This window comes from Moschus berezovskii, chromosome 7 (genome assembly GCF_049115385.1).
Source record: "Moschus berezovskii isolate FMDL1 chromosome 7, NW_MosBer_1.0, whole genome shotgun sequence".
NCBI lineage: Eukaryota > Metazoa > Chordata > Mammalia > Artiodactyla > Moschidae > Moschus > Moschus berezovskii.
The window spans coordinates 33,528,217-33,550,320 of NC_142466.1; the positions used below are offsets into that span (position 1 = coordinate 33,528,217).

At 35.7% G+C, this 22,104-nt stretch overlaps 1 protein-coding gene across 1 annotated transcript in view; it reads right to left on the reverse strand.

The window, feature by feature from the left end:
* Positions 1–22,104, reverse strand: part of CNTLN (centlein) — a 341,044-nt gene that overhangs the window by 79,010 nt on the left and 239,930 nt on the right. The window contains exons 15-18 of the mRNA XM_055428174.2: positions 19,169–19,710; positions 15,150–15,327; positions 7,543–7,633; positions 7,236–7,459 (exon numbers count right to left, since the gene is read on the reverse strand). Of these exons, the coding sequence (XP_055284149.2) occupies positions 7,236–7,459; positions 7,543–7,633; positions 15,150–15,327; positions 19,169–19,710 (1,035 nt within the window). The remainder of the gene's footprint in view (positions 1–7,235; positions 7,460–7,542; positions 7,634–15,149; positions 15,328–19,168; positions 19,711–22,104) is intronic.

The window sequence follows — 22,104 nt, forward strand, 5'->3', positions numbered from 1 at the left end:
GTGGTTATATTTGGTAAAAATGAGGGTGATTTTAGGGAGAATAGGATGCTTCAATAAATGTTAAATTCCAGTTTGTTAATGGCAGTCTACCAATGGAGGTACTAAGACTCATTTCTTGGATAGTTCCTTGCTGTTATGTGATATTAATGTAAATTTTAATTGAATTCTTAAAGAACACCCTAAGTTTGTTTCTGAAGCTTATCTCAGTGATCTATCTTTGGATGAAGATCAGATGCCTCATGACCTGCAACCAGGACTAAAAAAAAAAAAGGACATAATTTAAAGGACTGTCTCCAACCTGGATGGAAGGACTTTTTTCAGAAGAAACTACACTATACCAGGATGAGAAGATGACGACATCAGAGGTAGACAGCTTGCCCAAGATGCTGGACCTGATTCGTATGATCATTTATAATGTTTTCTTGACTTCTTAGCCCTCTGCATATAAATCAAATGCTTTTCTACCATAGGCCTGATCCTATGCTAGTTTTAGAAATTAATCCAATTGTCGGGTTTGTAGACATGTAAAAGCTCATTCTGCTTACACAAAAACTCTGTTAGACTTGTGTCATCCTAATGTCCTTAAACCATGGCAACAGTCTGCTTCTAAATTGGAAAATTAAAAACAATAGCTGGAAATCAGAGTCAGGGCTATGGGAAATACAAGATGGCTGCTTGGCTTTTCCCAGCTCCCTGACAAACCTCATTTTTTCTTTGATGGGTTAAAGCCCCCCTGGCTACAGGGCCTCCATAATGAAAAATCACGGAATATTAAGTTTTGTAAATTGTTAAATTAAGTTTCTAGTTTTGTTAATGTCTAGTGTTTACTAAGACTCACTGCTGAGGCAGTTCCTTGTTACGTGATACTGCTAAAAGATTTAATTAAGTTATTAAAAAGGACTCTCTAGGTTATTTTCTAAGGCTTATCTCAGTAACCAAACTTCAGATAAAGGTCGGATGCTCCATAATGTACAACCAGGAGATTAACACCAGACTATAATCATTTAACGAATGAAGTCAGGTGACTTGGGGTATACCAGGCTTTATCTAATGAAAGTTCTTGACTTATAATTCTTATTTTACTAATAACTGCTAGCTATGGCTAGATTATTTTCTATGTCACTTGTTTCACTGAGCCTGTGATATAATGCTGAACTGACAGTTCCATATGAGATCAATAATTGTAATAATGTGACTCTGGGTATGGGAAAAAGCAACAAGAGGAAATATTTTCCTGGACCAGGAGGCTAGTAAGACAGTGGTCCAGAGACTTTTGCTACTTTAAAGGCCTGGTCCAATTTTAGCACACTGAGTGGCCCATCACTTCCCTAGACCTGGGAATGAGCCTTCCCAGCACCATGGGACACAATGGCCATGAAATGGTGTCACGTGGTCAGATATATGGCTATGAAGGGACCCTGCTGACTGGAAGTTGGTACTTGCCAGCTGCCTCTACAAAGATTACATCATGACCATTGCAAGCTGCTGACCTTCAACACCCCCTGAAAGAAGTTCAGGGTGAAAAATCAGGAATGAGGTACTTTGTGCTCTGAAAAAAAAAACAAAACTGGCAGAACAGGCCTTCAGATAGTTAGATCTTTTCAGAAAAAGGTTTTATGAGTTCCAATTCTTGCATCTTCTCATACCTAGAAAAACACTGATGTCATTAATGGTGAAATCTGCTTTGGCTATTAAAAAAAAAAATTTTTTTTTTTTTTACAATTAAAAGTCAAAATACAGTAGCTATGGTTCAGACATCCTGGGAAATAACTATTTCCCAGATATCCTGAAAAATGATATAATGGGTGTGATTTCAGATTAGACGCTGTGACCTAATGTAGAACTTAATGCTCCTGTAATGCATTTTTGCTTCTGTACTTTACTTGCTGCTCGTAAAACCAAAGTTACTCCATTTTAAGATAAGGTTGTTTTTAAGTAAAGATTCCTAAAATTGTTTTTGAAAAAATTAAAAAATAAATAAATAAAGTGTGTCACTTGGGGACAAAAAAATAAATAAATTTAGTGTAGTTATGTGTTCTGAAAAAAAAAAAACCATCTGATTGTATACTTTTAAAAGGGTGAGTTTTATGGTATGTGAATTACATCTCAATAAAAAATTAAATAGGGAAAAAAGGTTATAGTTTTTCCAATGGTCATGCATGGATGTGAAAGTTGGACTATAAAGAAAGCTAAGTGCCAAAGAATGGATGCTTTTGAACTGTGGTGTTGGAGAAGACTCTTGAGAGTCCCTTGGACTGCAAGGAGATCCAACCAATCCATCCTAAAGGAGATCAGTCCTGGGTGTTCATTGGAAGGACTGATGTTGAAGTTGAAACTCCAATACTTTGGCCACCTGATGCGATGAGTTGACTCATTGGAAAAGACCCTGATGCTGGGAAAGATTGAGGGCAGGAGGAGAAGGGGATGACAGAGGATGAGATGACTGGATGGCATCACCGACTCAATGGACATGGGTTTGGGTAGACTCCGGGAGTTGGTGATGGACAGGGAGGCCTGGCGTGCTGCAGTTCATGGGGTTGCAAAGAGTCGGACATGACTGAGTGACTGAACTGAACTGAACCTCTCATGAACTTAAATGTAAAAATCCTACATAAAATAATAGAAAATTAAATTCAAACATGTACATGGACATTAATCCCATGGACAGAGGAGCCTGGCAGGCTATAGTCCATGGGGTCGCAAGATTGCACATGACTTAGTGACTAAACCACCACCACCACAACCTAACAACAACACTGCAAATTCTTATTAAGTGCAAACAGAGCATTCTCCAAGATCTACTATATATTATGCCACTAAACAAGTCTTAGCACACTGATAAAAAAACCAGATCATAGAAAGTAACTTTCAGTGTAAGTTTGGAACAAAGGTCAGGGCTGGGTATAAGGTCACTATGGAAATAAAGCCAAAACATAGTTCCTATTATTACAACTAATAAACCACTAATACTTTATAACTAAAACATTTCCAAGTATTGCTTGAATTGAACCACTAGATTTTGGAAGTAGGGAATTTAAGTATAATTTGAAATTATGTGTGATGGTAATTTAAAAATTATTTTCTAAAACAATAAAAGGATTTCTTCTGTGTAAAACAACAAATCATTCCTTATATAAGCAAATACCTTTAAGAATGTAGACTTAAGAAAATTCTCAAAAGAAATAAAAGCAAAAATAAAACAAATGGGACCTAACCAAGCTTATGTTTATGCACATCAAAGGAAACCATAAACAAAATGAAAAAATAAAAATAAAAAAAATCCTACCTACTTGCAAACAATGCAACCAACAAAGGCTTAATTTCCAAAACATAAAAATTGCTCTTAACAACAAAAAATAAAACTTAATTGTAAAAGGGCAGAAGATCAAGGCAGACATTTTTCTGAAGGAGACATACAGATGGCCAACAGGTACATGAAAAGATGATCATCATCACCAATTACTAGAGAAATACAAATCAAAACTATACTCTGTAAAGCAATTATCCTACAATAAAAAATAAATTAAAAAACATCAAAACTACAATGAGATACCAACTCACATCAGTCAGAATGGCCATCGTTAAAGTCTATAAACAATAAACACTAAAGGGAATGCAGAGAAAGGGAACCCTCTTGCACTGTTGGTGGGAACTTACATTGGTGCAGCCACTATGGAAAACAGGACGGAGGTTCCTCAAAAAACTAAAAATAGAGCTGTCAAGTAATCCAGCAATCTTACTCCTAGGCAAATACCCAGAAAAAACTACAATTTGAAAAGATATAGGAGAAAAGGAAAGATATACCCATTTGAATGCAGAGTTTTAAAGAATAGCAAGGAGAGTTAAGAAAGCCTTCCTTAGTGATCAATGCAAAGAAATAGAAGAACACAATAGAATGGGAAAGACCAGAGATCTTTTCAAGAAAATCAGAGATACCAAGGGAACATTTCATGCAAAGATGGGCTCAATAAAGGACAGAAATGGTATGGACCTAACAGAAGCAGAAGATATTCAGAAGAGGTGGAAGAATACACAGAAGAACTATACAGAAAAGATCTTCATGACCTAGATAAGCACGATGGTGTGATCACTCACCTAGAGCCAGACATCCTGGAATGTGAAGTCAAGTGGGGCTTAGGAAGCATCACATGAGCAAAGCTAGTGGAGGTGATGGAATTCCAGTTGAGCTATTACAAATCCTTAAATATGATGCTGTGAAAGTACTGCACTCAATACGCCAGCAAATTTGGAAAACTCAGCAGTGGCCACAGGACTGGAAAAGGTGTTTTCATTCCAATCCCAAATAAAGGCAATGCCAAAGAACGTTCAATCTATCACACAATTGTAGTAGTAGAGTAATCCTCAAAATTCTCCAAGCCAGGCTTCAACAATACGTGAAACATGAACTTCCAGATGTCCAAGCTGGATTAAGAAAAGCTGGATTGCCAACATCTTTTGGATCATTGAAAAAGCAAGAGAGTTCCAGAAAAACATCTATTTCTGTTTTATTGACTATGTCAAAGCTTTTGACTGTGGATCACAACAAACTGTGGAAAATCCTCAAGAGACAGGAATACTAGACCACTTGACCTGACTCTTGAGAAATCTGTATGCAGGTCAGGAAGCGAGAGTTAGAACTGGACATGGAACAACAGACTGGTTCCAAATAGGGAAAGCAGTACGTCAAGGCTGTATATTGTCACCCTGCTTATTTAATTTATATGCAGAGGACATCATCAGAAACACTGGGCTGGATGAATCAAGATTGCCAGGAGAAATATCAATAACTTCAGATAGTCAGATGACACCACCCTCATGGCAGAAAGCAAAGAACTAAAAAGCCTCTGGATGAAAATGGAAGAGAGTGAAAAAGTTGGTTTAAAACTCCTAATTTAGAAAACTAAGATCACTGTATCCAGTCCCATCACTTCATGGCAAATAGATGGGGAAACAGTGGAAACAGTGTCAGATTTTATTTTTTTGGGCTCCAAAATCACTGCAGATGGTGAGTGCAGCCATGAAATTAAAAGACGCTTGCTCCGTGGAAGGAAAGCTATGACCAACCTAGACAGCATATTAAAAAGCAGAGACATTACTTTGCCAACAAAGGTCCATCTAGTCAAAGCTGTGGTTTTTCCAGTAGTCATGTATGGATGTGAGAGTTGGACTATAAAGAAAGCTGAGCACAGAAGAATTGATGCTTTTGAACTGTGGTGTTGAAGAAGACTCGAGAGTCCCTTGGACTGCAAGAAGATCCAACCAGTCCATCCTAAAATAAATCAGTCCTGAATATTAATTGGAAGAACTGATGCTAAAGCTGAAACTCCAATACTTTGGTCAACTGATGCAAACAAGTGACTCATTTGAAAAGACCTGATGCTGGGAAAGATTGAAGGCTGGAGGACAAAGGGACGACAGAGGATGAGATGGTTGGATTGCTTCACCGACTCAATGGTGAGTCTGAGTAAAGTCCAGGAGTTAGCAATGGACATGGAGAACTGGCGTGCTGCAGTTCCAGGGGCTGCAAAGAGTTGACACATCTGAGTAACTGACCTGAGCTTAACAGAATTGATACACACTCCTATTTCAGAGCAGTACTATTCAGAATAGCCAAGACATGGAAATAACCTACATGTCCATTAACATGAGGAGATAAGGAAGATTTATATATATATATATATATATATATATATATTATAAGGTTCCCAGGTGGCTAAGTGGTAAAGAATCAGCCTGCCAGTGCAGGAGCCACAGGAAAAGCAGGTTCAATCTCTAGGGCAGGAAGATCCCCTGGAGGAGGAAATGGCAACCCGCTGTAGTACTCTTGACTGGAAAATTCCATGGACAGAGGAGCCTGGTGGGCTATAGTCCACAGGGTCCCAGAGTCAGACACGACTGAGCAACTGAACACACACACACACACACACACACACACACCACAGTGGAATATTACTCAGCCATTAAAAAGAATGAAACAATGCCATTTGCAGCAACATGGCTGAACCTAGAGCTTATCATACCAAATGAAGTTAGAAAGAGAAAGTCAAATACCATATATCACTTATATGCGAAACCTAAAATATGACCCAAAACAACATATCTGTGAAACAAAACCAACTCACAGACACACACATCAGACTTGTGGTTGCTAAAGGGGAGATGGGTAGAGGAGGGAAAGATTGGCAGTTTGCGAATAGCAAATACAAACTATTATGCATAGGATAAATAAATAAGGTTCTACTGTATAGCACAAGGAACTATATTCAATAGCTTGTGATAAACCATAAAGGAAAAGAATACGAAAAAGAATACATATGTATAATTGAGTTTCTGTTGTACAGCAGAAATTAACACAACATTGTTAATGTAAATACTTTAATAAAAAATTTTAAGGAAAGAATGGAGACTTAAGGAATAACCTTTTCTTTTTCATTTGTCTTAAGATTAAATTATAATAACCAACAGTAGGTATAATGTGTCTAGTAAGTTGCAGAAAACTCAACTCACCTGAGTAAAAGCATATGTTACAAAAACACATTAATATAGATATTTACCTTAAAGCTTCACATTTTATATAAGTATTTGCAAAGAACTAGGGCAATTACTGGAGAAGGCAATGACAACTCTTTCCAGTACTCTTGCCTGGAGAATCCCATGGATGGAGGAGCCTGGTAGGCTACAGTCCATGGGGTTGCTAAGAGTCAGACACGACTGAGTGACTTCACTTTCACTTTTCATTTTCATGCACTGGAGAAGGAAATGGCAACCCACTCCAGTGTTCTTGCCTGGAGAATCCCAGGGACGGGGGAGCCTGGTGGGCTGCCGTCTATAGGGTCACACAGAGTCAGACACGACTGAAGTGACTCAGCAGCAGCAGCAGCAGCAGGGCAATTACTAGTGAATACTGTGACTTATAGTGATAAATGGAAAGTTTTAGAATGGGCAAATGGATAAGCTAAATGAATAGTTGGAGTCTGCCTTAAAATCTAAGATACAACAGAATAAATATATTAAAATGCTAAAATAAAGAAAAAAATCTATGTGGAAAAGGAATTCTAGTAATGTGTCAAAAGATTTCTCCTTAATAAAACCTTATTTAGGAAATCTAGATATTAAACACTACACCAGTTTAGCAGTACCTAAGAATTTTTTAAACTCATAGGTATGTCTAACACAAATATAAACCTCCGTTTTTATAATACAGTCTACTGTAATTTATTTTGAAGTTCTCTTACCTTTATTGTCTGTCTGCTTGTTTGAAATCGTTGATCAGACACTTGCTGCTGATGCAGGAGCTTTTCGTTGACTTCTTTATATTCTTTAACAGCCAGTTCTGCTGCTTTTTTGGCATTCAAAAGTACACTGTTTTGCTGTTGCAAGGATACAATCCGTTCTCGTAATAAAATAACATTACTATTTGATTTCTGGGCAGCTATATTTTTCCACTTTTCCCTGTTAACTATATAAAAATAAAGTTTTTAATATTTTTTAAAAAATCTTGTTAAGTTAAAAAGACATTGTTAATTTCATATACATTCTTACCCCTGGTAGGACCTGTTGTATGTGAAGTCTTTTGAATACTGCTATTCTTCTTTTGAAGAGCTGATTTTTTGGCATTCTTGTGAAAATAATTCTAAATTTGAAAGTTTCATAAAAATTAGATTATAACTGATGATAATTTCAAGTGAACCAACAAAATATATTATTTATTTACTTAGAAATGTATGTATTTATGCATAGTAAAAGAAATCTGGACAATAAAATCTGTAATTGATGTCAAGAAATAATAAATGAACATAACAGTGCACTAAAGTTGACCTAGCAGGCAGAAGATAAAAGTACAAAAATAAACACAAAAGTAGTAGAAATTTAACCTAAAGGACAGTTTAAAAAGTTAGGAGCAAAAACAGTAGAAGCAACAAAAATAAAATAATATTTTATAACATTCTTTGGGAATCTAGCTCATTTTCTAAAATACTGTTCTCTGTTGTAGTTATAAGTAATTCCGGCAAATGAAGTTAAAATAATGGCGATGATAATAATGTGACTCTCCTTGAAGCTGTATGTTTTCCTCATAACATTGCAATACACTGAGGCTAAATAAAATGAAACCATTTTGACTTTGTTCCAAACTGTTTTAACAATCTATAAAAGCTTTCCCAAAACAAAAATTTAAATAGGAATGTGTTTTGAAATATTACAAATCTTAACAATAAAATACATCATTTGTTTAAGAATTTATTGCCAGGGAAACATGAACAATATCAATCTAGAAAATTATTTCTTTAAATAAAAGAACTTTTTTCAAAAAACCCAATTCAAGTGAAGGAAAGTAAAAATTTAACTGAATGTTATTCTGACATTGAGCCATATATTTTATATTGACAGACATATACGTTATACTAAATTATATATTAAGCATGTCCTTAAAGTAAAAAACTGATATATTAACACAAATACCATAAACTCCTATCTAAGATAGGAACTTCCTTTAAAATAAATACTTTCCTATAAATGAAATATGCTTCATTTCTCAAGGTATTTTTATTTTATTATTTTTATTTGCTTGATTTTAAATTAATTAATCAATTCTTTAATCATTAAGATTCAATTAATATTATGTGCTGGTCATGTACTGACCACTGTAAAAAGATCCAAATCATAACTACCAAATTACCAATATTAGTTATCACGTGTGTGTGCTTAGTTGCTCACTAGTGTCCCACTCTTGCGACTATAGCCTATCAGGCTCCTCTGTCCATGGGATTCCCCAGGCAAGAATACTGGAGTGTGTTGCATTTTCCTTCTCCAATTAGTTACCTTACTTGGTATCAAATTAACTGGACCCAATGCGGGAGACCCGGGTTCGATCCCTGGGTCGGGAAGATCCCCTGGAGAAGGAAACGGTAACCCACTCCAGTATTCTTGCCTGGAGAATCCCATAGACGGAGAAGCCTGGTAGGCTACAGTCCATGGGGTCGCAAAGAGTCGGACACGACTGAGCGATGGAACGGAACGGAACGGAACGGAAAATTAAAAAGAGGCTTCCATTTCCAGTGTTACTACTCATGAGAAATCCAGAAATATACTTTGAAGTAAACACACTTAAATCATGTTTTAAACGTGAGAAAGTATTACAGTAAATTCTAAGGCCAAAAGTAAAGCAAGAATTTAGAGGGATTTCCCTGGTGGACCAGTTGTTAGGATTCTGGGCTTTTACTGCTGGGGACCCAGGTTTGATCCCTGGTTGGGAAAAAAAGATCCTATAAGCTGTGCGTTGCAGCCAAAACAAACAAATTCAGAGACAATCAATAAGCAAAATGGCCAGCAAAATATAGGCCAACTGATAATCCTTTTTGATCTTTCAGTTCAGTAGCTCAGTTGTGTCTGACTCTTTGAGTCCCCAACATGCCAGGCTTCCCTGACCATCACCAACTGCTGGAGCTTACTCAAACTCATGTCCATCGAGTCAGTAATGCCATGCAACCATCACATTCTCTGTCGTCCCCTTCTCCTCCCATCTTCAATCTTTCCCAACATCAGGGTCTTTTCAAATGAGTCAGTTCTTTGCATCAGTTCAGTTCAGTTTGTGACCCCATGAATCACAGTACGCCATGCCTCCCTGTCTATCACCAACTCCCGGAGTTCACTCAAACTCATGTGCATCAACTCGGTGATGCCATCCAGCCATCGCATCCTCTGTCATCCCCTTCTCTTTCTGCCCCCAATCCTTCCCAGCATCAGAGCCTTTTCCAATGAGTCAACTCTTCGCATGAGGTGGCCAGAGTATTGGAGTTTCAGCTTTAGCATCAGTCCTTCCAATGAACACCCAGGACTGATCTCCTTTAGAATGGACTGGTTGGATCTCCTGGCAGTCCAAGGGACTCTCAAGAATCTTCTCCAACACCACAGTTCAAAAGCATCCATTCTTTGGCACTCAGCTTTCTTCACAGTCCAACTCTCACATCCATACATGACCACTGGAGAAGCCATAGCCTTGACTAGATGGACCTTTGTTGGCAAAGTAATGTCTCTGCTTTTTAATATACCGTCTAGGTTGGTCACAGCTTTTCTTCCAAGGAGTAGGCGTCTTTTAATTTCATGGCTGCAGTCACCAATTGCAGTGATTTTGGAGCCCAGAAAAATAAAGTCTGACACTGTTTCCACTGTTTCCCCATCTATTTGCCATGAAGTGATGGTACTGGATGCCATGATCTTAGTTTTCTGAATGTTGAGTTTTAAGCCAACTTGTTAATTTCCTCTTTCACTTTCATCAAGAGGCTCTTTAGTTCTTCTATTTCTGCCGTTAAGTGTGGTGTAATCTGCATATCTGAGGTTACTGATATTTCTCCCGGCAATCTTGATTCCAGCGTGTGCCTCTTCCAGCCTAGCATTTCTCATGATGTACTCTGCATATAAGTTAAATAAACAGGGTGACAGTATACAGCCTTGACATACTCCTTTCCCAATTTGGAACCAGTCTGTTGTTCTATGTTCTGTTCTAACTGTTGCTTCTTGATCTGCATACAGATCTTCAAACTCATTTAAATAGCAACACAGGATGTAGGAGGAAAGGAAAGTCTAGGTTCCAACTCCAGATGAGAAATCTGAGGTCAGAATGCTAGGGCACTGCATATAGCAAAAGCCTGTATATCCTCTTTATTCGCAAGTAGTATTCTATAGTATGGATGCATCACAGTTTGATTCAGCTATTGAAGAAATTTTTGTTGTTGAAGTTTCTAGCTATTAAAAATAAAGCTATTATGACCATTCATGTACAGATGTAACTGTTTGGGGTAAACATAAATTTAATTTCTATGAGATAAATGTCCAAGAGTGAGACGGCTAGTTTGCATGGGAAGCATATAATTTCTTTAAAAGAAACTACCAACTGCTTCCCAGAATGCTGTATCACTTTATATTCACAGTAGTATAGGAGAAATATACTAGTACTATATCAGAGATCCAATTTCTCTGCATCCTTGTCAGCACTTGGTATTTTTTAATTTTAGCTGTTCTAATAGATGTGTATCTCATCAGGGTCTCAATCTGCATTTCCCTAATGGTTAATGATGTTGAACATCTTTATATGTGCTTATTTGCTATCCATTTATTCATTTTTTTGAAATGTCTGTTCATGTCTTTTGACTGTTTTCTAACTGAATTATTTTTCTACTGTTGAGCCTATGTCATTCTTTTGTCAAATATATGGTTTTATAAATACTTCCTCCTGGTCTGTGTCGTGGTTTTTTTTTTTTTTTTTTAATCTTCTTCATAGGGTCTTTCCCAAAGACAAAGTTCTTAATATTGATGCAGTTTAATTTATTGGTGTGTTCTTTTATGGACCATGTTTTTGATAACATGTGTAAAACTCTTCAGCAAGCTCTAAGTCTAAACACTCTAAGATTTTCTCTTATGGTTTCTTCTTAAAGTTTTAGAATTTGCTTTACATCACTATCTGTGATTTATTTCAAGTTAATTTCTGTATAAAGTGTGAGGTTTAGGTTCATTTTTTCCCTAGGGATCTCCAATTTTTCCAGCACTACTTGTCTCTTCTACTGAACTGTTTTGCACATTTTTTCAAAAATCAGTTATTTTTCATACTTGTAAATCCATTTCTAGGTTCTCTATTCCATTATGTAAGTGTGAAACCTTTCTTCCCCTCCTGGGGCATGCTTGGTATCACCAGTCTTGACATCAAATTGAGTGGTGGGCACTGATGACATCCTTTGTGGTGGGAACACAAAGCCGTTATCTTTTCGTTAAAATTTCCATTTGGTTCTATTTTATATCTTCTATTTCTTTGATGAGAATTTCTACTTCATTCTTGAGATGTTCTAGTTTTTCATGTGTTTCAAGCCTGTTTGTAAATGCTTCTTGAACCATTTTTAATGACAGCTACTTTAAACTACTAACATATGGTTTGAATGGCTGTGTCCTCTTGCTGTTAGCTTCTCTTGCTATCTTTTTTTCATACAAGTTGAGGTGTTTCTGGTTGCTAGGTACGATGAATGATTTTGAATTATATTATGGACATTTTAGGTGTTGTATTTCTCAGTACTGCCCAGCTGGGGATGGAAGTCCAGTCTCTGATGACATCCTGGTTGGTAAGGGGCACCTCATTATCACTGGGGGTGAAAGCTCAGACTCCCAAAGACCTCTGCTGATACCACCTTGGTTGGGAATTGGAGCATGGCTTTGTTTCTGTTCCTCACTTGGCCCTTCTTGACATAGTGGAAAGGGTATGGAGGTGTTATAGATATGGGAGGTTATGAAAGTCCCCGTCTTTGCACTTGACCTCTGAAACTGAGAGAAACCCTGCTAGGAAAGGAAAGAGTCATCTCTTCATTGCTGGATACAGATGGATGTCCAAATCCCTGTGTGGCCTCTAATGGCATAAAGGGAAGAGTCATTACCAATGGCTCTTCAATGGGTCCTGAAAGGAGGAGAAGGCATGCCTTCTTACAGCTAGGTGAGAATGAAAGTGTATGTTCCTCACTAGGTCTTTACTGGTTGAGGGTAGAGGTAGGGTTGCAAATTTTTCCATGGTGTTTGGCTAGGGTAGGACAGTTATTATGTAAAAGTTTTATGTTTTACTGGGCTGTCCATTTCCTGGTCCTTTGACTAGAGAGAACAGGGTTTTATAGAGGGCTTCTATCATCTGACCAACTGGCCTTTCCAAGTGGCAGATTTCTTCAGCATCCAGGCCAGGATATATGAGGCAAAATGAAAACCCAGAGACCTCACCAACCATGTTGCTCCTACAATTCTGAGACCCTACTTGGTGTATCTCCTCTCTACTTTTCAGAATCTTCTCACTGGTTTATTATTCATTTATATTGATAGAATATAAAAATCCCAAAGGTTTGTTTGTGAGAAGCTGATTCCAAACAACAAAGGACCAAGAATACTGAAGGAACCCTTGAACGAAAACAAGATGGGAGACTTGTTCTATTATCAATTACGACTACTATAAAATAACAGTGATGAGACAGTATGATATACATGAATATACTGACGGAACAGAAGAAAAAGTCTAGTTACATATCCACGTGCATACGCACACCTGATTTACAACAAAGGTGGTGCTACTGCACAGAGTGGGGGAAAGTGTAAAACTTAACCCCTGTCATTCATCATCGGTAAAAATCAATGCCAGACATAGAGGTCAAAATCAAAACAGTAAATCAGACAACACAGAAGAAGGCAACAAGGTGGTATAAAAATACTGATGTCGAAGTAGGTAAAAAGTTTACAGAAAGCATAAAACAGTATTATTCATAGAGGAAAAAATTATTAAATTTGACCACATTAGAATTATGTTTTATTCCCTAAAAGATTCCATTAAAAAGCGTGAAGGGCACATGATGGCATAGGGCAAGAATATAATCAACAGAAGACTCATACGTAGTATACAGAAGAACTCCTCCAGATGAATAAGGAAAAGACAGACAATTCATTTGTAAAGCAGGAAGCACTTAAGGAAGCAATTCACTGAAGAACTGCAAATGAATAATAATTATAAGAAGTAGTATTCAACACCTTATTAGTAATCATAGAACATAAATTAAACTCACAATAATATACCTCAATATACAAAAAAAAGTGGCTGAGATAAGAAGGACTAACATAACACATGTTGATAAGAAGCAGTAAAAATGTTCGTAGTCTGCTAGGGGATACAAAAAATTGATACAGCACTTTGGAAAACAGTATCTCCTAGAATCTTAAAAACACATAATCTATGGTGCAGTAATCCTACTCCTAAGCATTTCATTGTAGAAATGCCCATACTTGTATTTACAAGAATATTCACTGCAACATCATTTACAAGAAGTCCAAACTGAAGCAACCCAAAATTCAGTAGTAGAATGGGTATATAAACTGTGATATATTCCGATAGTGAAATAATATACAATAAAAATGAACATATTCCCCATAATATTGAACAAAAAGGCCAGAGACAAAATAAAATATAGATTCCATAAAGTTCAAAAACAGGCGAAATTAACCATAATGTTAGGAGAGATAAAATAATAAAGAAAAGAAGGGGAGTGACTAAAATGAAGATAATGGTTACCTTTGAAGTAAGTGAGAAATTCTAATATTTGCCAAATACAATTGGTATAATTTGACCAACTATAATTTTCTGACTCCCAACAATGTACATAGATATATTCAAAGTAGTTTATACTACATTCTCTTATTTTATGAATAGACTTATGAGCTTCTTTTATTTATAAATTCATTAAGCTGTACATCATCAGCTTCAGCTACACAAAAATTCCAACCAAATAATGTGTAGCAAAATAGATTTCTTTAAAAACTATTTATCAACAACCACTCAATCAGCAGGTACTTGGCGTATAAGTTTTCATCTAAACTTTATTATGGTAGTAACTAAGATAAATTTTAGTCATTCTTATAGCTTTTCGCTCCAAAGTTTTGGCAAGATCTCAAAAAATAAACAGTTTTAGACAAGGTTTTTAAAGAAACTTACAGGTGAATTCAAAGCTAATCTTTTTAAAAAAATAAAATAAAATTATCTTTTCTCAGTTTTTCACTGATCTATGCCAAAGAGTAAACCTTTAATGACATGATATATCAGTAATAAGAATTACTGAATAAGTTGTCTTGGAACATTAATATTTTAAGACTTAAAATATATTGGGGAATAAAATACATTAGCATGAAATGAGAAATAAATCAGAAAAATAAAATAAATACATTGGGCAGTATGTATTTATTTGTGCATGTATATACATTACCTAATGTATTTACATTAGGTAGAAATTTAAAGATTTAGTCAGACTAAATTTGTTATTATGAAAGCTAATATAAAAACAGAAGTTTCTTCCCTTTGTATATATTATGTACCTGAAAAATGAACTTACCACATTTATTTCTGGCTGAGACACTTTAATATTTATATTTAAGAAAACTATATCTACTTACATTTTTATCTATGCAAAAGATTTTTTAACAAGTTAGTACTTGAAAATTATTTAAAAGTGAGCATTTTCACTGCATATTACAAGGAAAACAGTTTTTAAGGATTCAAATTAAATCACTGGCAACAAAAATTGATTTAAGTTATGACACGAGATGAAATTAAAAACAGTCTATAATTAATTAAAACTGTTATATACCTTTGGGGTCTTGTCATCTACATTTGGATATATCTGTACTATTTCTTTTCCTTGCATTTGGCTGTCCTCTGTTTGGTCACTTTCTTTCTGGTCTCGTCTGTCTTCTGTTGGACTTATTTTCTGGGATGTTTCTACAATAATTGTTCCCAAATTTCGTAAGTTCTGTGTTTCAGAATCACTGATTTTGGAAAAAGGGGGAGATACAAAACCCAATAAGAAGAGTTGTTAAATGTAGCTCTTTTAAGTTTAAGACTAATAACACAGGTTTCATATACATATATATATATATATATATCTGTAAATTTAATTTGAACATTTACTAGTTCTCACTGTTAAGACAGAAAGTTGGTCTAAATATATTGAGAGAAAATTTGTGTAAATAGATTTTACTAAATTATAAAATTTCATCAAGAAGTTAGATTATCTACTATCACATGCTTGCCAGCATCACTTCTATAGTATTTAAGTGTAAAACTCAGGAAGCACATGTTTTGGCATGTTCAAGGTTAGAACACTCACTACTTTCTGAGCCAGGGCAGAAATTTTAATATTTCTAACAGAAAGGAAAGTTTTCTCTTAGTGTAGGACAAAATTTGAATCTCTGAGCCATTCACCCATTGATCTTAGTCCCATCTCTTATAAGTAGTCATCATTTAATAAAATACTTAAGGAAATCCTTGCCCTTGTGTAGCTTTCATCCTAGTGGGGTGGGGGTACAAGTAAAAAATAAGAGGACTAAATTTTACACACAGTGTGTGTTAATAGTTTGAAATAGTATGGTAATAGTTTGTGTAAAAAAAATAAAGGGAAGAATATTAGAAGTCCTAGTGTTAATGCTGACTAGAAATGTACGTACAATCCCTTTTCTACATGGATGATCTATTTGGACATAGTTATACGACACCAGTAACAGTAGTTTGTCTAAGAAAAACATCTCTAGCTTGATCTAATATTCTTAACATAAATGCTTTTGAGATGCTTTCCCATTCTGATCCCTCTTGAAAGTACACCAGCTTATTTTGATGGACCATTATGTCCAAAATTTAATTTCATATTTCAGGTGTACTATGAGAAGTATAGGACTCCTGATAGATGCAGACTAAATTTCTGTAAGCCTTTCCAGCGTGCATTATGAACTGAGATATAAAAGATTTAACAAAACCTCCTAAAATATTTTTACATACACTAAGTCTCATATTTTTCCCATTGTATAGCTGAAAATTTGGCATTTTATAGCCAAGTATAGGACCCTATCATCTTTTGGATAACTATATCTCCCCAGTCTATTGTGATCTTTTGGGATTTTGATTCTATTTTGTAATGTATTTTCCAGCCTTTTCACTGTCTCCTTTTCCACAGATATGATAAACATGTTTTGCTGAAATTCTGCTTTTCTTCTTCAAGGTTTTAACAACTCTGCTGATTATTACTCAAGATAAAGGTAATTCGTATATTGGGACCCACAAAATGCAGGTTGTCCCAGCGGCCTGGCCCAGTCAGTAATCAAAACCAAATTCATTATCAAAACATTAATGCAAAATACATCACTGTCAAGGAAACTTAACATATACCAATCACAAGCCCCCAACCCAGCTTCAGCTAGTTTACCTTACCCTAGAGAATAGAACCCACTAGCCTTAAAAGGAAATCCCTGATCTAATCAGTCATGTTCTGTTTCTGCTTGGCTGCTTCTTACCAATGCTGTTTAGCCGCTAAGTTGTGTCCAATTCTTTTTCCATCTCATGGATTCGAGCCCACCAGGCTCCTCTATCCATGGGATTTCCCAGGAAAGAATACTGGAGTGGACTGCCATTTTCTTCTCCCAGGGATCTTCCTGACACAAGGATCAAACCCATGTCCCCTTTATTGCAAGCAGATTCTTTACCACTGAGCCACCAGAGAAGCCCTGGCCTCTTCTAATGTGCTTTAAAACTCCCTCTTGCCTCAAATATCTTTAAGAGTCCTCCACACCTTGTTAGGCACTAGACTCCCCTAATCTGTGCTTGTTCCCCACACTTGTTACTAAATTGTATTTTTTTGTTATTTGACATCATGCTTTTGTAATGCTATACAACAATGGGAAATAAATATTAATAAGGTAATGATGATATAGTATCATACAAATATATAAAGGACCAAGCTCTATTTTCCTCACTATCCAAGTAAATTTTTTATATTTCAGACAATTAAAATCTAAAAGAAATATTTGGGTTGGCCAAGAAGTTTGTTCAGGTTTTCCATAAGACAAATGTTATGGAAAAATCCGGATGAGGTTTTTGGCCAATCCAATAGTATATTCTGAAATCCTGAAGCTTCATTTAGGATTTCTAATAGTTTTAGAATTCTTTGCATTTGAGTGATTCCTAAGATTGTTCCGTCAGGCAGGAAATGTAACATAATCCTCACAGTGTAAAACTGAGTTTCACTGCTAAATAACTTAAAATGACAATCCCTATGTTTTAATAGATATGGTGATACATCTCCCAAAATACACGACCTTCTGACATACATTAAGAAGACAAAATTGAACTGAGTGTATTTCTTAACTTTCGTGTACTTATTCACATATACATACACATGAGTAAATATGTACCACTATATTATGAAAGTGTGGTAATACCAACTTATGAGATATAATTAGTAGATGAAACCAGAATTTCCTGGAAGACATTGATAAACACTTAATGGGTTTTAAGCCAAGTAGGATTTTATCTCTAATTGCTTTTGAAAACACGGAGGAAAACCTTAGAAGAGATAACAAAGAAGTAGGAATGCAGATTTGGTCTTTCTTACTACTTTTGTAAATTTGTTTCTGAGTTTTTCACCTGCATAAAGACCAGAGGCATGACCAATGTTCATTTAAAACACTGGTTCCCAACTTGTCTGCATACTGGAATCAGCTGCAGAGATTCAAAAACTACTGAAGCTTGTATCTTGCTCCAGAAGTTATGATTTAATTGTTCTGGGATGTGGCCTGAGCTTTGGAATTTTTATAAGATCCCCAGGTGATTCTAATATGCAAACAAGTTTGAGAACTGCATTTTAAAATGTTTCACTTCTATGTCTAAGAAAACTATCCAGAAACATCTCAAATCTAAAACAGACCATGACTGCAGATTAAAAAAAAACTTAGGAAAATAAAAGGAAATACATGCTGCTATAAAACAAGACAGAATTACAGAAAATTGTTCCATGTGTCTGTTAACAATTCTGGCAACACTAAATGTCCCTATTATTTAGGTATACAAAGAGGTGTTCTATCATCCATTTACCTTTGTAGTTTTACTGACATGCTTCAAGTGTGTCTATGGATGGATAGCCAGGAGTAAAGGAAAGAAATATCATAGATTTTTAGTATTCCCTTGCTGCTATTCACTAGGGGTTATATAACTTAGAACTAGCAATCTGTAGAGCTTTAACTTTAAAGAACAAATTTTAGCCACCATTCAATTAAAGTTAGTACAATGACTTTGCATAATACATACATGAAATAATTAGTGAAGATGGTTCTTAATTTAAAGGATGTTAAACAGCTTGTAGACATCTGGTAACAAGCTGAAATGGGTCATTCAAAATTTATCTAACTAAATTAAGGGGAAAAACTGTTTCTCCTCCCAGGTTGCTATGTCACAAGATAACTAAACCGACTTAGTAGGCTTGCCTGGGAATCCTTAGCTGTCAGTGGTGAATATGCAAAGGGCCAGCAAATTAAATCAACCTGCCAAACTGTCAATTTCAAGCCTCATGACTGCATGAAAATAGCATCACTGGAAGAAATCAAGCATTGCCTTCTTTTGGGTTTCCTGGCACCTATTCAAATACTCATGCAGTTGTGGCTAATTTTGCATGCAAATTTCAGTCAATAAGCTCAGAACAAGACCTCCCAAGATATTTCAAAGGATCTGACAGTATTTTTTCTGAATACCAAATCGACAGTAGTTGAAATTCAATCTCCATTTGCTGGTGCTTTACATATGCACAGTGTCCCCACCACAGACCTAAGTTAATGAGAGCTTTACCTGCTTTCACTCACGTCCTCCCAGTCGTCCTTGCTGCGGTTCTCAAACACATTGCTCATGACCTTGATGGAGTGATTGAGAACAGTGTGGTAACGACCCACAGAGCACTTTTTCTTGGCTGTTTTAAATTTAACCTTGGTAGTGGTTGTCTTACACTCAGATTGCCCAGATCCAGATTGCGCTTCCGTGGTGGCCAACTCAGATTTAGCTTTGTCCGCTGAATGCTGTAATTTCTCCACTGAATTCATCAGCTCTTCATTTTCATTTCTCAACTCATTAGCTTCTGCCACTTGTCTCCTTAGGGAAATGACTTCTATCTCCAGCTCACTGATTTTTGCCTCAAGTTTAGCTTTGTCTTTTTCCACACCTTTACTTCCCTTTTTTAACTGTTCCAGCTCTTTTTCTCTGGTCTTTGCATCTTCTTGCTGCTCTTTAACAAGGGATTTCAGGAAATCATTTTCTTTTATTAAATTTTTATTCCCTTCTTTTAATTTTCTTGACCTTTTCTCAAAAGATTTTAGCCGATTTTCCAATTCAATGACCTAAACAAAACAGTTTTATTTATTCTATTAAAAGCCCCAAATCAGAATCTACTGTATTTTTATTATTTCTAACTTAAAAAAATAAAATTTCATTTAGCATAAGGACAAAATAAAAATGTAAAGCATTTAATTTCTAAATAATTCTAAGGTGGTATAGATAAATACATTCTAAAATGCAATAATACATCTTTTAAATAAAGGACAGATGGTAAAAGAAGTTAAAACTTTACACAGTGTGATACAGATCTAACTATACTAATAAGCTTTGAAGAGTTCTGTAAGACCATAAATGCTTTGGTTTTATAATCTACTATTGGGAAGGAAAACATTTCTTTCTACCATTCTAGGTTCTTTGGCTGGTCTAAGAATGAAATTGATATAAGACAGATTAAAAACAGAAAAACAAAAATTTAATAACATGTATAACTCCTGTATACTTGGGAGATATCCAGTAAAACTGAGTAACTCCCCAAAATGGCTTAAGCCATCACATTACATACCATTTTCATCTAAAGACAAAACAAGAGCAGACGTATATGAGTTTGCACCAGACTACTGCAGATCTCTGGGAAACAAATTCTATTGTTCCCTCTCAATGCAAATACTTTACTGGAGAGCTGTATAATGTGACAAAAAATACCATGTTCAGGAATACATGAACATTTTTACTTTTTCCAAATCTATCTCCAAATCATGTTCTCCATTTAGTAAAAAATTCTACAAGCAAATCAGGAATATCACGCTTTTATAATCTCTTCAGTTTCTCTCAATGATTTTTAATCACTGACCCAAATAGTATAGTTTTCATAAATATACTTTAAAATATTTTAGCATGATAGATTCCAAGGTGGAGTGAATTTAAAGGGACTGTATTTTTTAAAATTATTTTAAGAAAATAAACTATTATAACTTTAAAAATGATGTTGACAGTGATGATATAAAAATATTAGTAAAAAGGAGTTCAGTCTGAAGGAAATTGAATTTTGAGCCTGGTCTAGATCTCACTTCTAGCTCTGACTGCTTTATCCCATGAGATATTAATCTATTTTACCTTTACTCTCCTCATTTGTAAAATGGGAATAGTAACAGCTATCTTCTAAGTTATAAGTATTAAATATGATCATATACAATAATTCTTAGCAAATAGTAAGTTCTAAACAGTTTATCATCATCATCTCATTAATCATAACAGCTATTTAATAAAATTACTTGAGCTAAAAATGCAGTTACCTACACTAAATACTGCTGAATTAGCTTTTAAATCAACTTACACTTTTGATTAAAATATAATATGTTATGAAGAAATGTAGCAAACATCTTAAATTTGAGAGTTCAATCCTAGAAACCGGCATTTTTTTTTTTTTTTAAAGATTGGGTACAACTCATGAAAATTTCATATGCAACAATGGAGAAACACCTTTTTTAGGTCTGGTATGTTTAAAATGTTTAAAGTTTGTTAACTGCCTACTGTGAATCTATGTTTAATCATAAGAACTAGTTAAGATTATTTGTATTTAAGTTTAAAATGGGGAACAACATAGATACTACTTCTAAAGAATTTGATGAAGGAAAGTTCATAGCACATATGAAAGTGGTATTCAAGGTACACTCTCTAAAAATTGTTGTCAAATTGACTTTGCTGCTGCTGCTGCTAAGTCATTTCAGTCATGTCTGACTCTGTGCAACCCCAAAGACAGCAGCCCACCAGCCTCCTCTGACCCTGGGATTCTGCAGGCAAGAATACTGAAGTGGGTTGCCATTTCCTTCTCCAGTGCATGCAGGCATGCTAAGTCACTTCAGTACTGTCCGACTCTGTGAGACCTTATGGACAGCAGCCCACAAGGCTCCTCTGTCCACGGCATTCTCTAGGTAAGAATACTGGAGTGGGTTGCCATTTCCTTCTCCCAAGTTGACTTTACCTCTCCAAAAATAGAAAGGAAAGTTTCAACCTATATTTGAAAATGAAAGTCTAGGGAATCATTAAAGGCATTTGGTTTGTGTGCTAATAGACCATATCAAGTCCAGTACTGAGAATTTAATTTACCAAAAAGATGGCTTCTTTCAAAACTGAAATAAAATACCTGACTTTTAGAAGTTTGTGTATTACTTTGCTAGCGCTGTCATAAAAATGTACACAGACTGGGTGACTTAAACCCTGATAACCTCATTTTAACTTAACTATTTAAAGACCTTCATCTTCAAATATAGTCATATTCTGAGATACGGGAGATGAGGACTTTGACATAAGAATTTGGTTGGAGGAGGAGACACAATTGGGCTTCCTGGTGGCTGAGATGGTAAAGAATCTGCCTGCAATGCAGGAGACCTGGGCTCGATCCCTGGGTTGGGAAGATACCCTGGAGAAGGGAGACACAATTTACCCCATAAGGGTTG